This window comes from Drosophila kikkawai, chromosome 3R (genome assembly GCF_030179895.1).
Source record: "Drosophila kikkawai strain 14028-0561.14 chromosome 3R, DkikHiC1v2, whole genome shotgun sequence".
Lineage (NCBI taxonomy): Eukaryota > Metazoa > Arthropoda > Insecta > Diptera > Drosophilidae > Drosophila > Drosophila kikkawai.
In genome coordinates, this window is record NC_091731.1 from 11,384,174 (window position 1) to 11,409,256 (window position 25,083).

Here is a 25,083-nt window from a genome sequence, read left to right on the forward strand (position 1 = left end):
AATTTAGAAAAGCCAAGATAAAGGCGGTGATTCAGGGCCGCACCAAAGTAAGCGGAAGATCTCGTCTATATTCGACTATTGAACTGCGTCTGAATAGCACAGGTGTGTTTAGCGGCGGCTCAATTAAGAAGCTGTCGCACGCGCTGAGCAAAACAACAACAAAAGACGGGGGCCAGAGCGGTCAGCGCAGGCAGGGCAGCAGCAGCAACAGCGGCGGCGACAGCAGCGGCGGCGGAGGAGCACTTGTCTTGCCCTGCGCTATCTGCTCGCTTTTATCAGCCCCAAGCTCGGCGATTGGGGCCTCGGCTATGTGGCTATCCCGCACTCGGCTCCGCTTCCCTAGCCCCTCCGTCCGGCTGTCCGCTCTGGCTCTTGGTGCCGACACGCCGCCGACGCAAACAGCTGAAGCACCGAGCGACGACTTTGTGGGACATCGGCTTTTCAGTGTTTTTTGAACAGCCGTTCAGTGAATTACAAATCGACCCAGCTACTCGCTCGCTCGCTCACCAGCGCCGCTGCCCCCCACTTTCCCCGTGGCTCTCTTACCGCTCGCTCTTCTTGTGCATCGCCAGCTGATGGTTTGCTCTTAAGTGGAGAAAACACGGCGTATACGTAATATCTGTGACCAACTCTGCTCTCTTTTTGGCAGCAACCACAACAAGTGTTCGAGTGTGGCGGGCTTTTTAAAACAAGCAACAACAAAAACCCCCAGTGTTTTGAAACAACAACAGGCCATAAAGCCATCAACTTAGCAGCATAAAAGAAACCTAAACCAGAGGTAAAAATACAACTAAAAAAACCAAGATTTAAGTGAAAAAAGAAAAACTAACTGAAGGCGAAATAATTACACTTAATTCCGGGGACCCAACAATTGCGTCGTTAAACCCGTCGCCCCAACTACGACCTCACCCCTCTGCGAAAATGACTTCCCCGTGTGTGTATGTGTGTGTGTGCGCGTGTGTTTAATGTGTGTGTTTGTATTTGTATTCTAGGCATTTGCCCTAATCAACAAGTTCAATTCAATAGTGAATTTGGACAGGCCAGAGCTCTCTCTCTCTCTGACTGCTCCTCAGCCTCCATGCCACATTTGCAAATAGTATTCTATTTATTATATCCATTTCGTTGGAAAATTTGCGCACAAACAAAACTGTTTTGTATTTCGCATAAATTTACCGGCATGTGGTCATCATCAGTGCTGCTCGCTTGCTCTTAGTGGCCCCAAATGGGCTCTCTTTCGGGCGCTCTCTTCTACGAACGAAACAACAACAAATTGTGTGTTATAAATAAATATTTACATTAATTGTTCGACTCAACTGTGTTTGTCCGTGTGCCCTATGTGTGTATTTGCTAATGATAATGATAATGAAAGTTCCACAAGGCGCACAACAATTAAATAATATTGGAAACAATCAAATGTCCGAGTAACGCTCCATGAACTCTGAGTGAAAAATACAAATCTACCAGAAATGTACCTGTAACTTTGTGGCTAGTTAGTGTGCTATTATAAGCCCTTTATTTGGGCGGCCTCCCCCTCAATCTATTATTAAAGACTTTGTCACGACATTTCCTTAGTTGTTATTATTATTTAGCCCCCTGCCCCACGCGAATTGAAAAGTCAAACGGCATGACGATCCCTAGACACGGACAAACTGCCGTTTCTCACTCTCTTCCCTCATTTCTTATCCCCCTTTCACTCACCTGTTGATGGGACGCTGACAGGTAATTGCTAAAATCAATATGTACGGTAAGAATTCTCGATATCTGGCGGCCAGGGCTTGTGTTATGAACTTTGCTTATTTGTTTTCAACTTATATCTCGTATTTTTTCCACAATTTTTTTTTTTAATTATGCCCAACGTTGGTTGATTCAAATTATAAACTGCGTCAAGCATCAAACGACAGCCTCACACGGCAGTGAATAGCAGCAACAACAAGTGGGTATTTATTAAAATCAAGACTGACAAATTGGCTTACATGACGAAGCTTACAATACTCTAGCTTTGTGGGGAATTCAACTGGAATCCAGGAAGCTAAAGTCTTAGTAATAATAATAAAAATTCCTTTGAAAACATTCGTAGGGATTCGTCTTTTATATTACTGAATTTTCCATGTGTTAGGGGAAATAAGACCATAATCTAAAGGTAATATTTTCTTGGTTCGTCTCCTTATAAATTCATTTTAAAATTCTTAAATTTCTGATAGTGGTTTTTTAAAGATCATTTACTTTATTTAAAAAAAAACTTTAAAACTTTTTAAGGGACAATCTCTTAATATGTTTTTCCTTATTTCATTTAAATTACAACAAACCAAAGCTGAAAGCGCATCTTCCCATCACCAGAGTATTCCCATTTAAAAAAAAACCTTAAGAAACTGGTTTTGTTTTTTATTTTTTCGAGTCGAACAGATTTGCAATGTTGACTTGGTTTCGAGGAAAAAACCGTTCGATATTAACCAAGTTTGCATTGTGATTTCACTGTTTTATAAATGTGAATGCCTGGACCAGGATGATTTGCATAAATGGGAGCTGCTTTAGATATGAAGAATTTATCTCACGAGATCTGGATAAACTCTAAAGACGCTGTTGAATGGAGTGTTGTAATATTATTTTTAAAGATCTAGACGCTAAGGCAAATTACTTTAATTGGTTATTAAGCCGGCCAAGTATGTTATATAATACTTGATAGACTACTCAATTAACTTGTTACTATTAAATATTTAAATTGCTCAATGATTCTATTCCTAAATCTTTAAATTACATATGAATTACTATCAATGTTGTGTAACTTGTTTCAAAATTGTACTACAAATAAAGTATTGCCAATTATTGGAAACTCAGTTCTTAAATGTACTTTGCACCCAGTCACTTGCATTACCAGTTTAATTTATTATTGCCAATCAAGCAAGCTAAGATTCTTCTCTCCCGGTTTCGAGAGGTGTAAAACCAAACCTTTTTAGTTGACTTCACTTCCCTTTGTACTTGCCATTGTGCTGTTTTTTATTTTTTCGCACATTCAGATGAGTCATGGTCAACAAACCAAAGATCTCAGTACGTTTCCGAACAGTTAACTTTGCCCATTATAGAAGGCGGCTGTGAGGGAATTCCCAGAAAACCTTAAGCTGTTATTATCCCCTTCAAGCCATTTTTATTATTTAAACTATTATTAATAAGCTGGGGCCTGGAAATGGTTGGCATGAGTGCTATTTGATGTGTTCTCATCTTCTGGGGGGTCTTAATTAAACAGAGGGATAGTTGAGTACTTTATATATATGTATATATTGAATTAGGTACGAGTATGAAGAGAGTATCTGGCTTTAATTTTGATAGTAAATAACACTTTGGCATTTTCCGGGTTTCGCCTTATCAATTATCAGATGTATATAATATGGAAAATATGATAGTTAAATGTCAAGTATACATATATTTGTACTTTCCTATCACAAAGGATATTTGTTTAGTAATTACAAGAGATAAACTACTGCCTGATAGGATTTTCCAAAATAAATGTATCTAAAATGGACTTATCAAAGTTAAGAAAGATCTCCTTAACGGAGGTTTTCCTTATCAATCACTTGCAGAACTTAAAGTCATGACAGGTTCCCATAATTCAAAAATAAAACCATTTCTTTCTCTTTATGATTCACTTGTAGAAGCAATCTAATCGGAAAAACCTGAGGCCAAACATTGGCTGATGTAATTTGCATGCTCTAAACCCGGGGCTCACTGTATGTTTTATGATACTGATATTAAATACTTAGTACCCATACCCGTATCAATTGATAGATAGTGAGAGCTGGTTCCACCCAGTTATCTTTATTTAAGTAGTCACTGTTGTTGCAGTGGGGCATTCACTGTACTTATCTACGTCCGATTCCGTGCGAACGTGTGTAATCTCCTCCATAAATGGCAAGCGCAATCAAGAAATAAACAAACCATTTAACTGTGCTATATCTGTAGTTAGAATTCCACCAATCGAAAATCTCTTATCAGTATTTATAGCCCGGTTACAGTGAAAGTGCGATTAGTAGGCCGGATTTCAAAGAAAATTATTTAAACATTTAAAATTTTTAGAGGCCATAAAAATCGACCCATCCTTATCCTTATCTAAATGTGTGTGGCGCTCGCTTTCATTTCAGTTGACTTATTGACTCATCACCATTTGTGCCGGCTGAAGAGTAATCATGATCGACCTAGAGGACCTGCCCCGGCTGCAATCCCTGTCCCCCGCCAAGGACATCGAGGATACCTATCACCAGACCCAACTGTTACTGCCGGCCAATCCCAAGAAGAAGGTCACCGTCCGCGTGCCCATTGGACCACCCTCGAAGCTGGCCAAGCTGATCAAGCCCACGGTGGCCTCAACGCCTGCAGTTTTGGAAACACCTTCGCCTCCGACCTCGCTGGAGACACCTCCGACGCCGCCAGGTAGCAAGAATCCCATCTGGCGCGGTGGGTTCCACTTCACCACCCTGGTAAGTATTTCGAAGGGAAATATAATAGTATAAATCCAATTTGCCAGCACAAAGTGATCCCTTTCAGAACGCTCTATATCTCAAAATGACAGCCATCAATCTTAATTAGTTTCTATGGCTCAGTCCTTTGTGTAAATAAAAGGTATTAACTGTTTGATTCGCTCGGTGTGATGGGCATTTGAATGCCTAGATTTATTAGTTACAAAATCGAATATAATTTATAATTAAAGTTTTTCATTTCTTTAAAAAAATCTTTTTAAATAATATAAATATTATTAATGTGTAATTTAGTTCGAGTTATAAAAAGTACTTAGGGAATGACTCACTTAGAAACGTATATAATTGAAATATTTTTAAAATTTACAAAATAATTATCAACTTTATTATTATTCTCCAAAATATTCGTGTTAAATATTACTTTTTTTAAGGTAGTAATTAAAATTATACTTAAGATATTTAAATATGCATTTTTTAAATCACATTTTATGCCAATTTACAAATTGTATGGACACGTGTCCAAAGTTCGGCAAATTACATCTGCATGTATTTCTATTGTTGCTTAAGTAGTTACTCCACTAAAGCCTCGTAACCCAAACAATTAAATTATCTACTAAGAAGTAAAATAGCAAACATATTTAAATCAACCAAAAAAAAAACAGGTAAAAACATTTAAATTTAGACAGCGGCCAAACTCCAAAACGGTGTTTAAAAAGGAAGAAGAAGAACACCGTTTTTTTAATATGGAGTTTGGCCGCTGTCTAAATCTATAATTATTATCGAGATATCGAGATTAATCATCAGAATCGATTAATTGAACAAGTTTAAAGGGTTCGTGTAAAGTAATATGTCAAAACAAAGTTTTACACCTAAAATTACCTCATTCACTGACGATCTGGTACTTTTGGACGCTCGTGCACGAAAAGTCTGGCAACACTGGTCGCTCGTGCCCGTAGCGACCAGCGTTGCCAGATCGTCAGTGCACGATCGACCAAAAGTACCAGATCGTCCGTGAATAAGCCTGAATAAGCTTTCTAAAGCTTTTAGCGTGAAACAAGCTAGATGTGGTGAAAATCAAATTGTTGTTGCCAAGCGAAGGTGAATTTAGACGAACAGACGTTTTTGTTTTGCCGTGGCCGTCAATTGGAAATCGGAGAAATTGCCAAAAGTTGACAAACAAACACGTTTTTACCGCACGCAACGCAATTCAGCACCACGTAGGTTCGGCGGTAGCCCGAAGAGAGTGCCAAAGCGGACGCGGCGATAATTTCGCAAAATAACAGTGAAAGAGACGCGTAAAAGTGCGAAGTACAGGCGGCGCGCTTGACTGTGTGCGTAAATGTGTGTGAGCCGCTGGGGCTGTGTGAGTGCGTGTGCCGGAACAACAAATGGAAAAGTTACGAATTTTATGCCTGTGATTACACCCAATTGCAAATAATGTTGCATGCCCCATAAAATAAGTGCAACTCATGCTGCCATGGGGTGAAGTAAAGACCAACAGGCTAGCAACAACAGCTATTCAGCAACCGCGCGCAGTCTCTCTTTTTTCGTGCCTCTCCCATTCCCTTCGCTCAGCTGACAGACTGCAATCAGAGATAGTGCAAAGAAAAAAAACGAAGCTCGGCGATTTGATAAATAATTTGTTGATGCAAAGTGCAGAGCGAAGGTTGAAATGCTGCCGCCGGCTGCCAATTACTAACAATAAGTTGTTCTCGGCTCGTTCTCGAAGTTTCCAAATCGCGCATTTCAACGTTTGTTTTGCTCTCCAGCCCGCGTGCCTGCGTGTGTGTGTGGTGTGTGCTTCTCCATAAAATTAAATCATTTTGCATTTAATTAAATGCATTAATTGTTGCTACAAAGCGGAATCCGCAAGAAAAACAGCACTGCTAAGCATTTCTGTGCGAGTGTGTGTGTGAGCGTGTGTTTGGCTGTGTGCGTTTCGTGTGTGAGTCAGAGAAATAAGAAGAAACGAGCGATAAAAGCAAACAAAGGAATAAAACGCGATGTGCAGGCGCAATACACGAAAAATATTAGGCAGCACACAAAAACAACAAGCTCGGCGAAAATATTTTTGTTATTAACAAATGACGATTTCACCACGCACACGCACACACTGTCACTAAAGTGCGTAGCAGCAGACGGAGCGGAAGAAGAAGCAGCAGCAGCTGTCAAGCTTAACCGAACAATTTAAATGCAAATTGTTGTTAATAATAAATTGCAATTAAATGCTCCTGGGTGTTTTGGGGGAAAGGCAACGGAGAAATCACCTATAACTCGCCATAAATATGTGAATAATAAAATAAATTAAATGCGTGTTTTGCAGCCATTTAAAGAAAACAAAAGAAAGTGAAATATAAACAAATAAAGCACTGCAGAAAGTGAATACCTGCGTGTGTCTGTGTGTAACTGTAAACAATAAAGCATCATTCACCATTGTGCGGCAAAGGAAGAAGCAGCGTCAGCAGAAGCAGCAACAACACCTTCAGCATTTACTGCGCCGCAGCCTTTTACCACATCCAAAAAAACAAGGTGAGTGCACTGCAATTTGCACACTTAATCATTTCATTTCATTGAGAACTGCCCAATAGGCCTTTCGTTGTGTTCGTGTTTGTGAGCTAATCAAACCATTTTTTTTTTTTTGCCATTTTGCTTTTTGACTGATTCCATTTGGCCATTTATGTGCATTTGCTCAATTGGTTAAAAACAAAGAAAGTTTATATCGGGCCTCTAACAACACATTTTGGAGCATTTTTTGTTGGCCGTCCTTGAATTGGGTTTTTCACATCGCCACAGTGCGCACATTTTTAGCGAGAGCGTGAAGAGACCTTGAACAAGTTCAAGTTCACGGCGTTTGTCTGGGTCATTCCTTCCTCTATGCCCCTTCCTTTCACCACCCCCTTTTACGTGTGGGCGGTTGTCTGTTAACCCCCGGTCTGCTGGCGGGGGTTGGGTCAGGATGGGCATATTAAATGCGTAGTAGACAACGTCAAACTCTTGTTTGCGGCCCAAATCAGGAGGATAAACAAATCTCGGTTAAATTACCGTACAAAATTTCTTAGCTTAAGGTCAGTTTCCAGGAATTTGCAATTAAATTAATAATAAATGCTCTTGTAGTTGTTAATCTGGTTTATTTCTTAAACATTTATATTTTATATACAAATTTGAAAATTTTATTGATTAGATGTTTTAAACATAATGTTGACCTTAAAAATAATGATAAATATTTGCTCAAAAAATTAAAAGTTGATGGAAGATTATTCAGTCTCTAATTTGTTATTATGCTTTTCATAATGAACTTTCCTTGAAAATTTTTAACAAATGGGGACGTAACACTAATAATACAAAATATGGGTGTTATAGGTTAATAGGTGGAACTTCTTTCTATCAGACGTATGTCTTTTTATCAGTTGTAGTTGACCCATTTGTGTTTGGGTAAATATGCTCGTCCGCTAAACAGAAAAATCTATATTTATTTAAAATCTATTGCCTTGTCGCCACAACGGAAATAAGACAACTTTCTTTTGAGCACTTCCTTATTAACAAAGCTTAGTAACATCGAATGGCAAACACAACAAAGGCCGAACCTCTCGAAACAAAAGCATTTTCATTTAGCATTCAAACTGCATACGGCCTCATACATTTAGATAGATATATACTTTTGACATATTATAATGCTTACTAATTCCATTCTATTTGTTGACACATCTTGATCTGCTTACAGAACGAGCCCGAGGACACTCATCAATTAAGAGGAGCATTTGAAGATCGGGGATCGACGGAGGAACTGCGGACTTTCTGTTTTTGCGCAGATTTCGGAAAGCAGCGGAGGCGGAAGGCGGGACAAGGCGACGTCATTGAACGCAACGATCCCGGACAACGCAGCCGTTGAGCTGTTGTCCGGGACGGAGAGGAGGCGGGCGGAGGACGGATCACAGACGACACCCACGCATCCATTCGCGTAGATTGCACGATTTAGACGCAACACAATGATCTCAAACAAAAAATCGTATGCGATGAAAATGCTGCAGCTGGCTCTGGCCTTAAGTCTGCTCCATTACAATCCGGACTACCTGCTCCATCGCTGGGATTCGCAGCTGGAACTAAGCTCCCACGGCGATGGCTGGGAGCTGGAGATGCTGCGCTCGGTTCACCGAATGGACATGGACCAGAATCCGTATGGAAATAGGAAAGGATTGAGCCCCCGGATCGAAGATTTCCTCAATTTCGATATTCCCTCCTTGGGTGGCGTGGGAAACGGAGTGGGCGAGTACAAACTGCCCCAGCACTTCAATGGCAGCACGTTTGTGATGAATCTGCACAACACCACCGGCAACAGCAGTGTCCAGACGGCCGCCCTGCAGGATGTGCAGAGTAGCAGTGCTGCCGGCACGCCCAGTTCAGTGGTCGTAGGAGGGGCCAGTGCTCCAACCTCTGGAGGCGCGAGCAGTGGCTCTGCTCTGGGAGAAATCAACATAGACACCTCTTCGCTGGCCGCTGGAAATACCAACCATTCATTGTTGCATCCTGCTCCGGAGCTAGACATCTTTCTCTCACCACATTTGCTGCAGGATCAGCGCTCCATTTGGGAACAAAATTTGGCGGATCTGCAGGACTACAACGATCTCCCGCTGCAGGCCAGTCCGTATGCGAATCTACCTCTCAAGGATGGTCAACAGCAGCCTCCGAATAGCTCTCATCTGGATCTCAGCTTAGCAGCGCTTATCCATGGCTTTACAGGAGCAGGAAATGCTTCTCCCCTAAGCACCGCCGCTCTCAACGACAGCAACCCGCATCCCAGAAGTCTGGGCAGCATCACTGTTGAGCACCTTGAAGCGAACAACTCGGCAGGAAGAAATAGAGACTATGTGGAGGAGAGCATGTATTTGGGTCGACTGTTTGGAGAGGAGGAGACGGACGAGGATGAGAGCGAAATGGCCAGTGGAGCGGCCAACGCCTGCGAGGTGGAGGGACTGACTACCGACGAACCCTTCGGCAGCGCCACCTTCGCCAACGAGGTGATAATCGGAGATGAAGAGGAGGTAATCGCATTAAGTCATGTTTATGGTTTATTTGTAACCAAAATTGGTTAAACCCGATGTTATTGCCAGTCGCAATCCCTATGGTATGATTTTTAGACATTGATGCATTCTATTTTAAGTATATACATAAATTAGAGTTAACGGTCTTGAAACCGAGTGCAAGTTTAACTAAGAACACACTTTATTGTCTGGAAAACATATCTACATATTGGCTTAATGCTATTTCAAAGTATCCAGGGACAAAGTCAATACGCTTCTAAAAAAACTTTGCGGTAGTATTACCAATATAATACCTTGATATAATGTCACTCCGTTTTTCACGGCCGTATTTTTTTGTAAGTATCAGCAGGCAGGAGATAGGTCAAGGTTTTTAATAAAAGCGCAATGCCCATTTTTCCAAGTGTAGTTGTAACGATGATGACTTTGATTTGACTGATTAAAAGCACTCGTAAGGCACCACCTGCAGAGCGTGTGTGTGTTTTTGTTGTGCTCATTATCAAACAGTGTTGCTGAAAAGCTTTTTGCATTGCTAATGAAGAGTCGCGAACCCATCGCTTGACCCATTCTAGTCTGCCGTTTGATTTAAGCAGCTCTTCAGAGTTCTCCCCTTGATTTCCTCTCCATTTCTTTCGGTTGCTGTTAAGCTTTCTTTATAATTATAGTTTATATATTTAGGTTTCGCCGAAACCAATCGATATTCAAATGCTGCTTTCATTTTGTTGTGTTTTGTGTTAGCCTTTCCATCGAGTATGACAATTTTTTAGCTTATCAGCAGATAAGGGCACCAACTTTGTTTACACATCAGCATGACTGTTGCCACGGTTATCCACTGATACCTCCAATCTCGCAATGACTGTACGCTATCTAACCGTGGGTTTATAGGTTGGTTAATTCCCCTAATTGAAGGTAGTGATGAAAATCAATAGATTGGTTTTAGATTTGCTTGAAATATTCTTCATTCAAATGCTATAAAAATATACTTAACAATTTTCCTTTTGGAATAACACTTTTCTTTTGTTTGCCTTATATTTTTCGAGATCCATGCGCAACAACTTTCACCATCTTTTCGGTCACATAGTTCACATATTATATGCAAATACACAAACACCCGGCAATTAGGTCATTAAACGTTTTGACTGCGCAAAAACACATTTAAAACGCCGAGAAGAAGAAATAAAAAACGAGAAAAACAAGCAGACAAGATAAATTCATTAAATATGGAAAGGAGGGGTTTTTGTCAAAATTAAAATTCAATTTGATATTAATTATATAGCCGGAGTAAGAATTAAATAATATAAAATACCTGCATTGACAGTGCAGGTCAGGCAAAGAAGATGCTTAAAAAAGATGTGGCATTGTAGTCAAAATATTCTGAATTATTCCATACGAGGAATACTTTTGTTTAAACGTTTTTTAATAGCTTACAAGCTCATTCAATCGTGTGCGAATCTGATTTTATAGATATATATGTTTTGTAGCTGATTTTTCTCTTGTTTTTTAATTATTTTTAAAAATCGAATTGAATGTCGGCGACAAATGTGGCAGCAGTGCAGGCAGCAATTTCATTATTTGCTTGAGTTTGTGTGCGTTTTTTTTGTTTGTGCTGGCTGCTGATCTTGTGCGTTTTGCGAATTGCAATTTAAATATGCATAAATATTTATACTTGGCCTGGCCTGGACAGCCGCGACAGGAGAGAGATGACTAACTCTGTGTTATTTTTGATTTGTTCTGTTGTTTCTGTGTTGCCTGCAATTCGTTGTTGTCGTTTCAACATGTCACGAATGTTTTCCATTTTGGCCGATGACGGTTTCATTTTTTGCTCTGTCTTATGTTTTTTTTATCTATATATTGTTTGTAAATGCGCTCTTGAGCGATCACATAAACATGTACATATGTTCTTTTGATACGATCTAATTAAATGCATTCGAGCATTGCATAATCTTTGAATGTCTTATTCATTGGTTGCCTTTGTTCTTTAACTTTGATTCCAAGCGATTGATGAGTGGGGTGCATGAAGCTTCCGCCATTATATTGTTTATTATTAGACCAGGTCGAGGTCCAGGTGTTATTGTAGATTAGGGTGTATTTATATAATTATTGAAACTGGAGGGTGTTGGGCCATTAACTGCTCTGTGTAGCAATGTGGGATGCTTTAAAATCCATCATATTTTTTGTCAAAACTTCATTGAAAAATATATCTATAATTCTAAAGACAAACTACATTAAAAGATTTTCAAACAAATGTAGCGAAAAATAGAGATAGTGAAAATAATATAGTTAATTTTTAATAAAGATTAAACTTTTTCTTTTTAAAGCAACCTTTTGGCTATAAGCTGCCCCATTCGATCTTGAAAGATCCAAAAGAAACAGAAATTGCTTTAAAATTCCCAACTGGGTCACTCAGTAAACAAAAACTAAAGACAGATCAGTGTCTATGAAAAGAGTTATATCCAAGTCTTCTGCAAAACTTTTCTTAATGAAAGATTTACTAGGTATTTTATGGTTGAAAGCCTTCATGTTTTGTAATTGCAATTGCAATTGCATTCAGCTGGTCATCATTAGTCCATACACGGATATGCAAATGGAGAAGAATGGCGAGCGAACTAGTTACCGCCACAAAGAACACTAAATTGACAGGTGAATGTGTCACCTTCGGTACACCTCTCTGTCTTGCTCTCTTTTATAGCCACCAGGTGAGAGAGGTCGCTGGAAATAAATGCATGTACATTTTGTTTATGTGTTTGTGTGACCTCATCACACTCACTAACGTGGCTCACGAATTGAGCTCAAAACTCAAAAACTCTAGTTCGTTGAATGTCGTCCACCTCGCAGACCGACTCTCTTCCCCGCCGTCGCGCTGTCTTCCACTAATTGCAAATCTACAAAGCTTTGCTTTTTGCGCTTCGTTAACTCATTCGCTTATATTTCTGCTGTTGTTGCCGCTCCGCGTGTCTCATGGGTGTTATTTTTGGGGTCTCGGTCTCTCGTTTTGATTCAGCTTCGGAAGAATAAATATAAAACCTGCCATAAGCGCGAGTAAAAAGTTTCGTTGAACTTCGCTTTCGATACGTTTTCTGTTCGTCTTTTCAATGCTCTTGAGTCATGAGATCAGATCTCTTTCGCTTGCTATCAATCTCCTGAAGGGGTAACGTGATTTGCAATCAAACTTGTAATGCTTTCAAACGTTTTAACTGTTTATAATTTTTAGGTATGCCTTATCGGTATACCTTATCGATATACCTTATATAATGATAATAATTATAAAGACGGTTTGAAAGAAAAGGTTTACAATCGGTTTATTTTGATGCATTAATATTTTAACTCCCTTTTTTTTCTTTCTTATTTACCATCTTTGCTAAGAACAAACATTTAAAAATATTTATCAATTTGTTTTAATTTAGTGTTCCTTTTTTTTTATATTTTGAAATAGTAATAAAATGTTTGCGGATTCGTAATAATTTAATCATCCGATTTGTTAGCTCATTTTGCAATCGCTTAAGTTTATCGCTTATTCACTGTGATGCTGCATCTCTGTTTTTTTTTTTTTGTGGGTGTGTGGAAAACTTGAAAACAAAACGGATGAGGAAAACCAGCTGATTTGCCGGCATTTCTTACACACCACACACAGTCACATTCAGCAACTCTCTTCACCACAATCAGCAACTCACCGCCAGCAACATTTGTTGCTGAACAAATTCACCTCAAACACTTGGACAACAACCGGTTGTTGGCTGGGTTTCACACCCAACAAGCTTGCCTATCAAAGACAAACGATAACGATAACTTACGATTTGTACGTATCGTAATTTTCAAATTCAAATTTCTGATAAGGGAAATAAGCTATTTTTAAGGTTGTACTTGTTGTCTGCTACTTGGGTTGCCTAGGGCTTATCAGTCGCCCTGTTGCGCCTCTCAACCGTTCGAAATTTCTTGCAAAACAAACTTTATCAATTGAATTTAATCAAAAATTTGTTGTTGTCTTGTTGTATTTTTATGAGCCCCTCGAAACTGCTAATCGCAGGCAGAACCAGACCCAGACATTCTCGATCGCAACCAAAACGAAAGTTTCAGTCTGCGTTATGCCGATTTCCAGTGAATACGTTAGCCCGAGTCGTGTGAATCGCTATTTCAGTAATAAACAACCCAAACCCATCGAACGGAAGTTGACTTTCAGCCCTTGAATCTTCAGTCCGAATCGAACAAGATGTGTCTCAACGAGGAGTACAAATATATGCACATTTACCTAGCGGTCTGTTGTTGTCACTGACTTCCTATATATCCAATCCAGCCATTAATCTGTGTTTACTGCAACATAAACTTTCTATTCACATGGCCAGTGCACAAAGTGTTAGCAAAAAAAAAAAGAGAAGAAAAAGAAAAAAATTATGTTTATATGTAAAGCCCAGCAAATTGAAAAATAATTTGCCTGTAAATTACGTTGCATTTTCCCAACTTAATTACCTTTGCTGAGCCAAAAGAAGCCATGAAGAAGCATTCACTTGGACACATGGGTTTTACTTTGTATTTTTTTTTCTGTATCTTCTATTACTACAAGTTTCGTTTCCCACAAAGCTCTCTTGTTGGTTAATTTCCATAATTAAATACCGTTAATTACGGTTCACGAACTTTTGCCAAAGTGCCTTACACGGTTATAAACAAATAAATCTAAACTAAGGCGCTTAAAAAGTCCCATATCTTAAGGGAAGTTCAAAAAGAGAAGAAGTTATTAAGTATAAAATATTGTTAGATTGAATACTTAAAAATCTGTTGTCTAAATGGGAAATACTAATAAATACTCACTAATTTCTCTAGGTGCTCTTTGAGTGCCCACTCGGTGGGCAAAAAGTTCAGATGTCGAATTGATTATAAGGTAACAGTCGCAGGGCGAGAAAACTAAGCTACGAGTTCGAATTTGAAATTGATAATTGCAGGGAAAACCGTTTGGATGACACAAATGAACTGTTATTAAGGCCTAAAAGTTGGCCGACGCATCGTATGGGGGGTTGTTGCTGCAGAAAAAACCGCAAACAGGACACTTGAGGCTTGAGCAATCCGTCAGATACGAGTGTGCACATTCACACACACAAACAAACGAAAGCGGCTTTGTTGGTGGCACAATCCGGCAAACTCTTCTGAGGGCTTGACGAGCACATGATTAATATGCGCCACACTTGCTCGCCGCTCTCCCGGCTGCGATCTTGTGTATCCCACAGATACAGATACAGATGCTGAAGTGATCTCTGCGCTCTGCGCTTGTTCCCGGCCTGGGATCGCTCGTTGTGCCGTTCGTGCCGCGCTGTCAGTTCAGGTGTCATCAGAAAGATCTTTTGCCGAGGCTTTATTAATGACTCTTGCTAAAAGACCTGAGCCTTTCCTTTCCCTTGCTTCCTTTGAGGCCCTGTATCCCCCGGTTCTTAACGCTCGCCGCTTACTTTCTTTTGCTTTCACTTGACTTTCATGATTTGCCGCCCCTGCAGGATCAGAAACTCATTTATCTTGCTTGCTTGAACCTACCATTTTGTACGTACATTGTACATTGTACCGGGCATTCTGCTGTGGTCAAGTAAATCGGTGGAATCGGCTCGGTTAAGCGGACTAATTGCCGCCGCAAATGGTTACAAGTGTCAATATTTTGATGCAACATGGGGGGCACAGTGCAGCGCCTTGATTGATTACCACAGTCTTGAATCTCTTGTTGCTGCCCCCTAAAAGCGCAGACAGAATTTACAATAAGTAACCACAGGTGTACGGACATACTATTTAAATGTGTGCATGAAATTCCCGGCTACTCTTATCTCCCACTTATCAATGCCCGATTTCGTCAGTCGTTCAGCGGCTGCTCATTCAAAACTGACTGTCTCGAGAGCGGCCCACGTGTCGCTGGCGGAATTGAAAAGTTCAGCGAGAACTACAAGGTCACGGAGAGAGTTTCCCAGGCCCTAGCGATAAGAATTGGCCCATAAATATAGCCATAAATGTGAAACAAGGCAATGAACCAGTTGTGGGTAGAGCAATGCATCATTTGGAGGCAAGACAAATGGAGTTCACTGAACTCGATCAGGTTTCCCAGCTTCTCTTTTCTTGATCTGAGACATTTTCCATTCGATTTTCTTGGTGAAATTTAGGCTTTAAATATTTTCTTTGTGCTTTTTGGACCTGTTAAATTGTCACGTATTGCTCGAAATTCTATAAGTACAAGATAAGGTCGTATTTTCGACCCTAACCGATAAGATCTGTAAGACCTACACTGTAAAAAGTCGATTATGATAAAAAAGTTGATCAAAAATTAATTTAATTTAGATTCCTGCGAAATGGTATACAACATATTTTGAAATTCTAAAATTTATATGTTAGAAAATTTCAAAATATTATAAACTAGTTTCGTTGATCTAAAAAAATCAGAATTCGTTCTCTTAAATCTTTAAACTTTTCAGACCAACGAAAGTAAATTAAATTTCATTCATCTTCCTTTGAAGTTTAATTAAAAATCAAGTTTCCAATCAACAGCCATAAATAGCTATGTATATAGCATCTACATATATATGCATGTATCTGATGAACAACCCCCCGAAATGTTGAAAAAATAATAATAATGAAATGCCAGCAGGGGAGGACTCGGTGTTTGGGCTTATGTTCCCATCGGGGACCTTCTTCTTGCCTCTGCTCAATTTAATTGCTCATTTTTACCGAACATGCGCAAGGCACAGCAGCAGCAAACATTTCAAATACAGTCGTGACTCGAATAAGGCGAATTTTTTGAATATTTAAGCTGAATTCGATTTCATAAACTAGCTTCCTAAACTGGAATTGTTGCAAAGTTTAGTTTTTATTAGGGTTTTTTTTGAATAAAATATTTTTCTATACTATAAGTTCCTTATAATTCTAAATAACTGCAAAATAAAAACTATTTTTATATCGTCTCAACTTAAAATTTTAAAAATTTTAAACCGATCTAATCGAGCTATATTATTTAATTATTTAATGCTGTTGTTTTGTTTAAACTCAGCATTCTGTAACTAAAAACTCTAACGTCCTTTGTTAAAAATATGAAACTGTCTTTTATTCTTGACTTAGTTATCATAAGAAAAGCTTATAGCTGAGGTTGGGTTATGCCTTTAAAGCTAATTTTACCATCTTTTAAGAACAAAATAAGTTTTCCTTCGACTTCAAACCTTAAACCTTCAAGTAAACCCTTTCCTCATCAGAAGTCCCACTGTATGTAAGAGCACATGCTCCCTGGGGAATCGACTCTGCCAGCTGCTCTGCCGCGGCGCCGTCAGCGGTGGCGCGGCTGCAATTGATTGGGCTCAGCACACACACACACACTCACACACAGTGGCCCTTAATTTCACTGCCCTTCTGGCCTTTTCCCCGGGATGGATCTGGGGGAAGAGAGAGGGAGATGGCAGCAGAGACCAATGATGCCGCCGCCATATTCTGCTGACTAATCCAGGAGATAGGCGTGGCCCGCACACACACACACAGAGTAACAGGCACACAATGATTGATTACTTTTTGTTGCCACTGTTGGAAAACTTCAAGAAAGCCTCACGAAGGGCCACAAACTAGAAAAAAAAAACGCTGAAAACCAAATGCATGGTGCCAGAAAATGTCACACGAAACAAAAACCCCGAGAGAGAGAAAAAAAAAGAAAAGAAAATAGGGAACAGAAAAGTAACATTTTCCAAAGACTGGAGGGGGGACAAAACATTTTAATTAAAACATCAGAAAGTCCTTTGGCCGGACACGGCAATTGTGTCGCTAATGTCGGCCATTATCCTGTGATTATCCCTCTTTCAACCAAAGAAGTCGTATTCCCTAACAGAAGAACATGAATGCAGAAATGCTACCTGTTCGAGAGGAGCATACGGTTTTGCCCCGGCTTAAGAGTGGGCGAAAACGCCCCTATACTTCGACTTGACTTGGTCAAAAAAAAAAAAAGAGGAAAAGGATTAAAGTGGTCTCGGCCAGCGGCGTTAATAATGCATCATTAACGCTATAATTTGAGCTCGAATTCCTCTTTCTTAGTCACTCTCTTCCCGCCGTGAATCGGCAGAATTCGCCCAGAAACATCTTCATAAGCGATCCGCCAAATGCTTCGATTTCGCTTTGCCATTTCGATTCTCTTCCCAACTGAGTTTCGGCGAGTGTACCGTGCTCTTTGGCTGAAATTTATAGCCGCAAAATATTGTTTACAGTGTGAGTACGGCGGCGAGCGATAAGAGATCCGGTCTACGGCGTAAACAAGTCCCCTTTCGTCCCTATCCGTCCCCCGTAACAGTATTCACGCCATAAGAGAGTGCTCCTCCGTCCCCCAGAGACCCCCCTTAAGTCCCGTGAGTTGCCCTCGCTTAAATCAGCATTATAAATACTATATTGTCGCTTGGCAGTGGAGTTCCAACACTCTTCGTCCGCCCGCTGGTGGGTAGCTGTGGGTCCCATTGATAAGATTCGCCATTATCGATCATGGCTGTCCAAAAGAGCGTCGAGCACTCTTCGAGAGGTTTCCACGGGTTAAGGGAGCGCTGCTCGATGGGTTATGAGTTATAGTTGGGGCTGATAAGAATGGTGAAATAAGAGAATCTATATGTATGGGCATTGGTCGCTACATAGCACTCCTTTATAAAGCACCTGATCCCGGGTTTATGTTTAATATCCATCCTTACAGTATCTAAACTCAAAAGTTGATGGACGACGGCTTTTTATCTTTACGATGGTATTATATATTTTCTGGTAAAATAAATTTAAGAGAGCTGTCGGGGAAGTGGCAAAAAATCTTGTTAAGAGATTGCTTTTTTAGTTTAGGAAAGATTAGGTTATTTATAAATTAACCGTCGCGGTTCAAAATTAAAGTTCATTGCCATTATCAAGAGCTTTAATTTCTTTTTCTATATTTGAATATAGATTATTAATAATAAGTATTCCATAACCCTAAAGTACTGTATATATAATACAATATTTAAGAATAGTTGTAAGCCTTCTAAAGAACCTTTACACAAATATCCTTAACTGAAGATATAATAAGGATCACACTTAACTTTTCAGCAGGTCTTTAAAGTATTATAATCATATCGTAACAGTAGGGTATCTTCTATTCTCCGCTTTCCATTTCGCTGTGACGCAGTTTTATCTATAGCCCACACGACTTATCAGCAGAAAAGCGTAATGTAAATCGACATTATCATATTAAGTAAAGTGAAGCGAAGTGGGGAAGAGCAAAGAAGAGCAAACGAGGTCCCCATATGGACTATGAGTCGTCCGACTCTTGGAGCCTTCAGTCTCTCTTCGGAAACTAGCAAATGCGGATGACGTCGCGAGCAAATGAGATCGGAAACCATACAAATAAACAAAATACGCACAACACAGAGCACGGAATAGTGAAACTTAAAGATAAATCTAGCTATTGTGAACGGGAATCCTGAAAAGATGAGGGTGTTCATCCATAGTGATATACTGGTTAGACTTTTTGTGCTGGCAGTGGATAAAACTATAAAACTCAGACTTAATTGGGTTAATCTTACTGACGTTGTGATCCTTCCCTTGCAGGAGAGTGAGATCGCTGAGGTGCTGTACAAGCAGGATGTGGATCTTGGCTTTAGTCTCGACCAGGAGAAGATCATCAATGCCTCGAATGCCAGCGGCAATACCGGAGCCAGCTCCGCCAAGTCGAAGTACGGAGATGAGTCCAAGTCCTCGGATCCCTCGATGTCGGACTCGGCCATCAAGGATGCCAATGACAATGCCGAGAAGGAGGCGGGTGAAGCCTCTGTGGACGATATTGAGAAGCTGAAAGCTCTGGAGGAGCTTCAGCAAGATAAGGTAAAGTGATTTACATATGGAATTTCACAATATTTACATAGCCCCTGGAGGGAGGGGGGTGAATAGATAATGCCAAAGTCGGTTTTTGATGGTTGGTTATCTGTGACTATCAAATGTCGTAGTTTACTTTTATGGGAGCCCCAACCAATAAGCATTACGCTCATGCTCTGATTTATTTGCCAAACAGGACAAGGACAATGAGAACCCCCTGGAGGACATTACCAATGAATGGAACGGAATCCCCTTTACCATCGATAACGAAACTGGTAAGTTCCAGCATCAACTAACTAGCTAGTTACTAGACTCATAGACGAACTTACGATCTGGTTACATGTGGGCAGATCACCAACTCTTGGTTCTGCCCATATCTTATCTAGGATAATATAATTTCACTTTCAAAAATAACCAGAGATAAGCTTTTCAGAAGCAGGAGGCCTTCTGGTGGAGAGGCACGTTTCTTAGACAGATAAAAGCACTAGTTAATATCAGGGATTATGAATTATGTTTTTTTATTTTACAATGTGTCTGGTCGCAGATTTACATTTCCGAATTATCTTCTAAATAAAATCTAGATAATGTAAGATCCTAAGTTTAAAGAGAGAAATTAAATATTATATATATTTATTCTCAGTTTATGCCACTTTTAATAACATTTATCCAAGCATCTCCTCTACTTATTCCCCAAGAGAAAAAATCCTGGCTAATAACAAAAGAAAAAAAAAGAAGAAAGTTGGGAGAAAATGGCCTGCCAAAAAGATGGCGGCTGCTCTAATATAAACGAAAATGGATTATCCTGGATTCGCTGGGGGTTTAGTTATAGGAGGAACAGGAGTAGAAGGAGGTTGGTTTGCCATTGTGTGTGTATGTGTGTGTGCGTGTGTTTTCGAGACGTTTATAAATGAATGTAGGCATTCTGAGTTGACAGGCACGAAAATTAAAAGAAAAATGAGCTTTTTTTCGTTTCATTTGTGTGTGAAACAGCCCAGCGACCCACTCCACACAACCAACCCACCACCACCCACATCTCACATCCCAGCAAACGCCACAAAGGCCAAAGCCGATGGCTGCTGCTGCTAATCTGGTCTGCCCGAAACCGCGCCCCGTTTCCCATCCGAGCGGCCTGCCTTTCAAACAAACTTTGACACGCACACGAACTTTTATTATTATTAACCGTGGAGAAGGAGGAGACGCAGTGGGAGGCGGAGGAGAAGTCATGAGTTTGAGGGGGCCGGTCGGGCCAGCTCTTGGCAAAGCTCGTCTGGGTCCGAGACTGGCACTGGGACTGGGTCGTGCTGCCGCTTCTGGACGGAATGAGTCCACGACAGAGCCAGAGTCGGAGGCAGATACGAGACCGAATCCAAATCCAAAGCGGTGGCGGTGGCAGTGGCAGTAAAAGTAGCTGCCACCGCGCGTCGCATAGCCTCGCATGCAACATTTTTCTTTTGAAAAATGAACGAAACATGATTCGCCAAAATAGCTCAGGAGCACACATACACACACACACACACATACATAAATATATAAATAATATATAAAGAAAGAAGTGCTATATACCATATGCCATGTACACGTATTCCGGGAGGTTTGAACTCAGGGAGGTGTATATGAATGTGCAAGGCCTCAACTTTGGCCTATAAGCTGTACTCAGTCCGATTTGAGACCCTTTTTTTTGCTTAAAAAAAACAGGGACGGCGCCTTGTTCATAAAAGGGGATGGACTTCAGTTTATTTTTGGACTTAAGAAGTTATTATATTTTGCAAGGACATAAACTTGGCAATACTACAAGTACTACAATATGGGATATCAACCACGAATAGGTTTTGAAAATAAGCTTAAAGTTTAGTTTTAAAGTTATTTTTTTCACTGAAAACTCATAACATTTGAGATTGCATGATCACACCTTTCAGTATCAAAAGCTTTGTAATATTCGTTCTGTTCCCATAATTGATCCAAACTTGGTAAAGAGAGCTATTGAAAAAAAGATTTTGAGAAGTTGGTTGAATTTGGTTTCGATAACTTTCCTTTGAATCTGTAAAGGAGAACAAAATTCTGCCAAATCATTGGCAGTCATTAAATCAAAAATCAGTAAAATCTGATTCTTGAATTAAAACGTTTTAAAATGTAAGTATAGCATTGATTAACTAAAAATGTATATTAAAATGTTGGTTGCTCTGCTGTGGCTTACATTGGTATGAACATTTAATAGAAATCAGGACTAGTATATTCCCTTTTATATTCCTGCTGCCTTCTGGCCTCATCCTGAGCTGGCTGGCTCATTGAACTGGCAAATCGAGCAGGAGTAGGAGGAAAGAAGCTTCTGTTAGGGCTTACCTTCCACACACACAAAAGGTCGCAAATCGTTTGCCACCATTTTGATGGAATAAGGGAAGATTGCGAGCAGTGGCGGTGGTGGGTAACAGCAGTCACCACCACCATGTTGGATATATATTTCCTATTCACGAGCATCTATGCTGCTGCTGCTGCTCATAATGATTGCTTCGTTTGGGCCATTTATTAAAAATCCATTGATGCGCGCCCACCTCCTACTCCGATAGATAGATTCATATCGCATTCGAGGCACGCATTCACACGCACTCGCACTGCCACAGACCTTTGTCTGCGGGCACCGGGGCTTCGATCTCGGATTTGTGCGTATCCAAATTCCCCACGGATCGAACCCAACGAATCTCCGTAAAGTCTGTAGCCTTTGGCGGCATTATCATCTCCATTGTTCGGCGTCCGAAATAAAACGACTAAAATGAAAGTCATTTTTCGGTTGCTATTTCAGTGTTTGTGCCCGTAAATGGTATTCCTTAGCCGACAGTATTGAAGGGATTTTCTATTTTTCTTTTTTAGAATTCATAAATTCCATCTTCCGCACGTTCAGGTGAGTTTAGTTCGTTGTTCTTTCCGCTTTTCACAAGTTTTTCTTCATTAATTTTCAACTCCCGGCTCGAACCTTTGGGCCAATGAAGTTGTAACTATTCTGGGACATTTTCCTGCCCATTGTCCTGTCAAGGTTGCCTTGTCATGGGGACATGTGTTCCTCCCATTCCAGTTCTAGGATGTGACACGGTGGTAATTAAGTCGCCAGAAGTACTCGTATCTCTCGGATACCGTTTCGCTTCGCTTTTTATCGCCTGTCCTCCAATCAGCTCGCATTTGTCTCTGATTTTCTATATCTATCCATGCTTATATATAAAGGTATATACATATATATATCTTCCAATGAATCACAAATCTGATTACATTCGTTGGCTTTCAATTCGATTTGGTTTGTTCTTTTGCTCCGTTCTCTGTTGTTGTTTGTTTTTTTTTTTTTTAGCTTCTCAGATCGTTGACAACTTTTGGAGCGATGACTTGGCCAGAAGTTTTTGGTTTGCGTGGTGTTGGTATCACAGAAAAATGCTCTTATTCTCAATTATGTTATAGATATTTTGGTTTTGGTTTCTTTTTCGGTGGCTTAAATTCCATTATGCAATCAGTTAGGCCGCTTGCCGGCTGCCAAGCTACGCAAGTTTATTGACCACAATCAAGTTTGTGAGAGAGCAGAAGAAGGGTTTGGTTTATTGGTGGGAACTGAAAGTTCAATTCTTTTCGAGAGTTTTAATGCCTTTGGATGAGGAAAAAGACACGTTTCAAGAATTTCTCTAAGAGTCTAAGAGAGTTATAGCTGTAACCTGTTAAATACCTCATTCTTAATATTAAAGCATGCCCTTTGAGGTATATAGCCTTTTCTTCTTCATTTTTTAATTGGTTTTAGTTTACTTTTTGTGAGTTCATAATTAAAACCGAACTGAGACCTGGAGTTATCATTTAATTTCCTGTCCATCGTTGGGTTCTCCGAGGCTAACATCAAAGAAAACATACGACGACGAGGGTTACTTTATTACAAAACATCTGGTGCAGTGGTGCGCGGATCCAGCGGTGCACCTATTGAGGATCTCTGCTCCTCTCGCTCGCTCCGGTGCCACCTTAGGTGCTCCTCCTGTCTGGTCTGTCTGGTGGCCTTCCTCGACTCGCCCCCGCTGCTGTCTGGCAATGCGAGGGAGCGGACCGAAGAAATTGTTCAAATTCTACGTGGTCAGCATTACGCTACAAATTTACAAAAAAAAAGGGAAAATTTACATGCTGACAAAATAACAAACAGACAGGGAAGAGAGGGGGCATAGGTGAGCGCTGCAGTCCTGACCGGCTTTATTTTTGGTCTAGTCTGGACTGGACTGGCCTGGCCTGGTCCGCGCGTCGACGATTTTATGCTGCATAATCGTATCACTTTCAAGTGTTTTCGTCTTGCGCAACCTTATTGCCTCTGCGCCCTCTCTTACCCTCTTTTCGTTGCCAAAACTAGACGAAAATTGCACAATTCTCTGAAATTTGCAGTTTAATTAGCCGCCGAGTGGTCCAAGTACTTGACCCATTGAGTACTCATGTATGGCTTAAGGATTACGAAAGTTTTTCATCTTCAGTGTAAGTTCCAATGTTGTGGTATTCAAATGAGAGTCTATTCAAATGAGCAGCAGCCAGCGAACCCATTCATAAAGTTCATTCAAGCTTCTTTTTGGATTCGGATTCCGATTCCGATTTCAATTCCGATTTTGTGGCGACTCATTAACAACAAAGAGTGTGGCTGACTTCTGCTCGAGTCTATGGCCATATCTATACACATGCCTGTTAACAATACTGTCCGGCCCTGCCTCCTTCCGACTTGGCCGGGCTTCTTTTTAGCAATTTCATTGTTGACACTATCCGGAGCTGAAGCCATGGATCTGTCCTGTCACAATTGTTGCTCACTGGGTTTTTGGTTTGCTCTGATTTCGCGTCTTTGGGTTGGAGTTAAAGCAAGGCTTCATACTAATGTGTTTCAATAATAAGTTGGTCTTTCACCGGATACGAAATCTCCATCTCCTTATATCGCCGCCACTCTCAATCAGCATCGGCTTCTTCTTTATTATTATTTCTTTTTTTGCGTCGGCAACAATTTAAACTAATTAAGTTGTAATAAAGCACTCAAGAAAACGCTCGAAAAAAGAAGAAAAACATTGGAAGAGAAAAAAAAGATATGATTAACCAGGCAAGTTTGGCTTGTTCAATATATCTCTGTGCTCTTTTCCTACTGTTTTCTAGCGGCGATGAAAAAAATTATACAAGCATCCAATCGAAATGCCCCCGCCTCACCTCGTCGATGATGCTGCTAATTTTTTCAGAGCGAACCGCCGAACCCCAGCGAACTCAACTGAAGCGATCCGATCCCCGCGATCCGCCTCGCCGCCTGACCAATTTCATTTATTTTTTTTCCGCACTTTTTTTTTTTTTTAATATTTGAAGTTCACCAAAAGCGTTTGCTTTGGGACTCTTCGGCTTTTTAGCCTGGTCTATTAGTTCAGTGGCCCATTAATGTGCATATTGCCTGCTCTTTTACTCTCTTTTCGGTGATTTTACGATTGCGGTAATTGTGTTAATTTTTAGGGTAAATAAGTTGGTATTTTGATTGGGCTTTTTAGAGGTAGTGGGGATATATTGGGGGGAAGCTACTATATTGGGGTCACTGGAAAATTGCACCTAAATTGTGCCAAATTATGAAGGAAACTAAAGTCATAATTAGACTGTAAAAAACCGTTTTCAAGAGAATGTGTAAAATTGAGTCTTAACTAGGAATCAATATCCTTTATTTATTTGAAATGTAAAAGATACTAAATAACTAGAAATATTTCTTCATGTTTAAATATTTTCTGAGAACCTTTTTTATTACCACTTTT

General features: G+C 40.2%; 1 protein-coding gene across 4 annotated transcripts in view; it reads left to right on the forward strand.

Annotated features, from left to right (window-relative positions):
- The first annotated feature begins 449 nt into the window (after window positions 1-449).
- cnc (NFE2 like bZIP transcription factor cap-n-collar) overlaps window positions 450-25,083 on the forward strand; it is a 43,867-nt gene continuing 19,233 nt past the window's right edge. Inside the window, exons 1-5 of one of the 4 annotated variants that reach the window (XM_070287354.1) lie at window positions 456-578; window positions 650-778; window positions 4,134-4,469; window positions 19,052-19,324; window positions 19,512-19,590. In XM_070287354.1, the coding sequence (XP_070143455.1) occupies window positions 4,179-4,469; window positions 19,052-19,324; window positions 19,512-19,590 (643 nt within the window). In that variant the 5' untranslated portion in view covers window positions 456-578; window positions 650-778; window positions 4,134-4,178. Of the gene's footprint in view, window positions 779-4,133; window positions 4,470-5,577; window positions 5,684-6,789; window positions 6,996-8,187; window positions 9,506-13,582; window positions 13,755-19,051; window positions 19,325-19,511; window positions 19,591-25,083 lie in introns of those variants that run through there. The other 3 variants (XM_017161983.3, XM_017161984.3, XM_017161985.3) reach the window with 3 other exon arrangements.